At 35.1% G+C, this 4,317-nt stretch overlaps 1 protein-coding gene across 1 annotated transcript; it reads right to left on the minus strand.

Annotated features, from left to right (window-relative positions):
* Positions 1 to 682: 682 nt before the first annotated feature.
* On the minus strand, positions 683 to 1,072 carry LOC129754249 (chymotrypsin-elastase inhibitor ixodidin-like). The gene is made up of 2 exons (XM_055750199.1): positions 938 to 1,072; positions 683 to 858 (listed from the first exon to the last, which is right to left on the minus strand). The coding sequence occupies exons 1-2, from the start codon at positions 1,011 to 1,013 to the stop codon at positions 686 to 688; spliced, it is 249 nt and encodes an 82-aa protein (XP_055606174.1). The 5' UTR covers positions 1,014 to 1,072; the 3' UTR covers positions 683 to 685.
* Between the last annotated feature and the right edge of the window lie 3,245 nt (positions 1,073 to 4,317).

The following is a 4,317-nucleotide window of genomic DNA, read 5'->3' on the forward strand; positions in this document are numbered from 1 at the left end:
TGTGTGTGTGTGTGTGTGTGTGTGTGTGTGTGTGTGTGTGTGTGTGTGTGTGTGTGTGTGTGTGTGTGTGTGTGTGTGTGTGTGTGTGTGTGTGTGTGTGTGTGTGTGTGTGTGTGTGTGTGTGTGTGTGTGTGTGTGTGTGTGTGTGTGTGTGTGTGTGTGTGTGTGTGTGTGTGTGTGTGTGTGTGTGTGTGTGTGTGTGTGTGTGTGTGTGTGTGTGTGTGTGTGTGTGTGTGTGTGTGTGTGTGTGTGTGTGTGTGTGTGTGTGTGTGTGTGTGTGTGTGTGTGTGTGTGTGTGTGTCAGCTCTGCTACTGCCCGTGTCACTAGTTTCAATTTCTCTGATACAATGAACCAAACCGTCAGTTGACCCCTTGTTTTATACCTTTCGTAGGCTGGAAATAACAAAACTCATGAAGGGGCGGGGCGTCTAATTTTTTTCCATTTTCGAATAGCCAATCAACGTTGAGCAGGCTTGGTATGTCTTTTAAGAGAGATGTCTTTGAAAGAGGCGTTTTTCGTGACGCGAGATCGGTTCGCGAATTTCAATTTGCCCCCCCTATAGTGTTGCCGTATGACGTAATTCTACGTCAAAAAACATTCTATACGACTTAGATAGTTTTCCTTAATAAGTAGATTTGATTTTTTTTCAATTTGTTACAATTTTATTTTTAAACAGTCAGGTATTCAGCACCAGGTCGGTTTAATGCAGGCACCGTTGGGAACTTTACGAACGTAGCCCTTATTGCAGAAACATCCTTTGGGGCACATCAGGCAATAGATTGGTTCAAAGGGAACGCCACACACTCGCTCATTGCACGGGCCACAGGTCGTGTAGGTTTCATTAGGCCGGCAATCAACTAAAAATTGGAAAATAAGCTTAGCTTTATGTCGGGTCCTTCTGGTAGAAAAAAAACATAAACAAATTTGAAAACTTACGTTGACTGTTGGCCTTGCGAGCTGTCGTTAGCTGTAAGACTGCAACGCAAGCACAGATCAGAAAAAGAACCTTCATCTTGAGAAATTATTGCTAGGATCTATCTTTTCCACAGTTGAACCTCGAACTGAACAAAAACCGCCAATGATTAGCTTTTAAAACATATCCAATGTTGATTCAGATGCTTCATATACTATATAAAAATATTTTCAAAATTTTGCTTACCTAATATTTACACTTGAACGGAAAATATTTGATTATTGTTGTTTGTCTAGTTGTTTCGATATTTTCATTCTTCAAAACAAAATGTTTGATAATAATGTTTTATTACAATCTATGCCTTTCGAGCATTCGCTCGACAAACCATTCAGTGGATATTAGCTACCAAACGCATCATTACTTCGCACAGTGCTCGAGCAATAAACTTTTGAGAAAACAATTATTAGCGCCATCCCCTTAAGTTTAACGCATTTGATGTTATGAACAAAATTTACAACAATTAGAGCAAGTTCACTGGTGTTGGGAAAAAGTGGTAGAAATTTTGACATTTTGAAAATTTTACCATGCAAAAATGTTTTCAAGATCTTGGGACGTTGTATTTTTTTTACAACGCTGTTTCTATTTCAGCCGTATGTGATAGAAATATTGCTATTTTTGAATCACAGCATGCGAAAATACAACACGTGTTGTAAAAAAAACTAGAAGGCCACAGTTCTTGAAAATGTCTTTACATGGCAAAATTTTCACTTTTTCCCAACACCAGTGAACTTGCTCTAATTGTGATGAGATAGAGGCCTCCTTTGTTCGACAATATAGTAGAACATGAAAATTTGAGAAAGCATAAATATTTATTTTATAATTATTATGATTTTCTTGAATAACTTGATTCGCTAGCAAAAATTTACATGAATCTTTTTCTCACCTTGGTTTGTACGTTCTTGGATTATTTGTTTACACACGTTTATCAGTTGACTTCTCTCCAATGTTTTCTTTACAAAAATTTCATTTCAAAATTGTTCGCTAAACTGCAAAATATTCAAGATAAAAAAAAATGGTCCAAGATTGGATGAAACGGTCTTGAACCGAATCAAGAAACAGACAAATATTTGGCTGATTAAAGGCCTCAACGATGATAAGTTGCCTGAGAGGTCGTTTTTGGACCAAAACCGTGTCCTTGTACTAGTCTATTTTAAAACTGCTGCCATAAGAGTTGTGAAGGGAGATGTAAAATATTTTCCAATATTTTGAATTTGAACATAAATGGGATGTTTTCGATGTGCTTCGATCACCGATTGATTTTTCTTTCAGTTCTTTAATTTATTAGGTTTATATTTTCGACCGGGAATGATATATAGTAATTTAATTTTGGCTTTTTCGGTCTTGGATGTAGATCAAACAACGATGGTTTTTGAAATACCCGACGTTTCGACCAGTTTTGTTGGTCTTTTTCAAGGGAACTGGAAATTTTATTGCAAATTATTGTTTTGAGCGTTGTTAATGATTTGTGAAATGTAGTGTTGTAACTCACTTTGCTGTCTGTTGTTTTTGTCGATTTCGTTTTGGTCCAACGGCTAGGAGTCCATTGATTGCTGCTCGTCTGTTATAAATGTACAATTGTTATCTGTTTCATGTTCATACATACATTAAAATATCTTACATATTTCACAAATCATTAACAACGCTCAAAACAATAATTTGCAATAAAATTTCCAGTTCCCTTGAAAAAGACCAACAAAACTGGTCGAAACGTCGGGTATTTCAAAAAACCATCGTTGTTTGATCTAGCATCTTTAATTTATTTGAAATATTTAGTAACATCACATGGTGCTTGATCTCGATCGTATTGGTCACCTTGATTTGAGTTATTTGTGATTTTATCGGAACCCCTCGTACCGTTCGCCATAAATTTGAATTCTAAATGTTGCTAGCGAAATTTTAGCGTCAGAAAAAGTTGCAGTATTCAAAAAAAAAATTTGCAATTTGCAAAACTGCAATAAAACGTCTATCTCTTGATCTAAAAAATTTATTTAAATTTGATTTCATGATGTTAGGGTTATCCCATAACAATTATTTTTCTCGTGTTATATTATCAGGGTGATATTTCACAAGGAAAAAATCACCAAGATTAAAGCTCTCAACAACATGGCCGTGAAAATCCAGGCTACTTGATCTAGAAACCTGAAAAAATCCGGCATTTAATTTCAAAATTTCCAACCCAAAATCCAGGCCAATATGCGAGCAAATTTGGTTAAAACCCAGGAACAACTCCACAAAAAATCAAGAAGCAAAACGCTATGAAAACACATCAGTTTTGGGAATAAAACTTAATTCTCCTGAGAACAATAATGCTTTTTTTGGGTGAAAGAACATTCCGCAGTAAAAAAGTATCATCAAAATTTCCCCAGGACTAGTGTGTGGTGGCCTTATTGCCACATCCAAAGTTCTGTTAACGTGGACTTTGCGCATCAAGTTCGGATCGCTCAGTGGAGAATAAGCAAAATGATACCTTCTACATTGCCTGCCATTTGTTTGGGATCTCATTCGAAAGATGACGAACAAAACCTTTCCGTATGAATTTGGCAAAATGTACATGTTAACTTAATATGTCTTAAAATAAGCATAATTTTTAAACTTTTCAAAAAAGACGCACTTAAAATTTTAACGTGATCAGCCCAGGGTGGGGTGGAACAAATTTTTAAATTCGAGTTGCGTTAGGATCTTTTTTTCATACTCACTTTTCAAAAGATATTTGTTAAATTTTGTGCAAAAAATTACATAGTACTTAAAATAGATCAAACAACTACTTAAGTATCTCTGTCATGAGTTCTACTTGCTTTTAGGATATTTGGTGGAAAAGTTTTCTCAGACAAGCTTCGTTAAAACTTCAGCTAAAGTTTAACAATTTTCCGAAAATGTTTACCAAGTAGTACTTCCATTCAGAAAATACATGCAAAACTTTTTTGGACCATAACTTTGTCAACTCAAATTTTGAAAATCTGGTGCACCCCACCTTGAGCTGATCGGGTTTTAATTTAAGTGCCAATTTTTGCAAATGTTCAAAATTTATCCTTATTTTAAGACATATTAGGTTAACATGTACGTTTTGCCACATACCGACAAAGGTTTTGCTCATCATTTTTCAAATAAGATCAAAAGAAATGTAAAATGAAATATTATATGACGACTGAGAATATGGTCGAACAAAATTTAGATATGTTTAAGAGAGTGATTCAAAACATATGGCCGGCAGTGTATAATTGTTTTTTTTTCAGAAGTTTGAATAACTTGCGGTCGTCGAGAAAGTTGTTCTTTTTTAGTTAAAATGTTTTTTTTCCAAACATTTGTAATCTTCTTCAGTTTTGCAAAAAAAAAAAATGTAAAT

Source organism: Uranotaenia lowii, chromosome 3 (genome assembly GCF_029784155.1).
Source record: "Uranotaenia lowii strain MFRU-FL chromosome 3, ASM2978415v1, whole genome shotgun sequence".
NCBI classification, from domain to species: Eukaryota; Metazoa; Arthropoda; class Insecta; order Diptera; family Culicidae; genus Uranotaenia; species Uranotaenia lowii.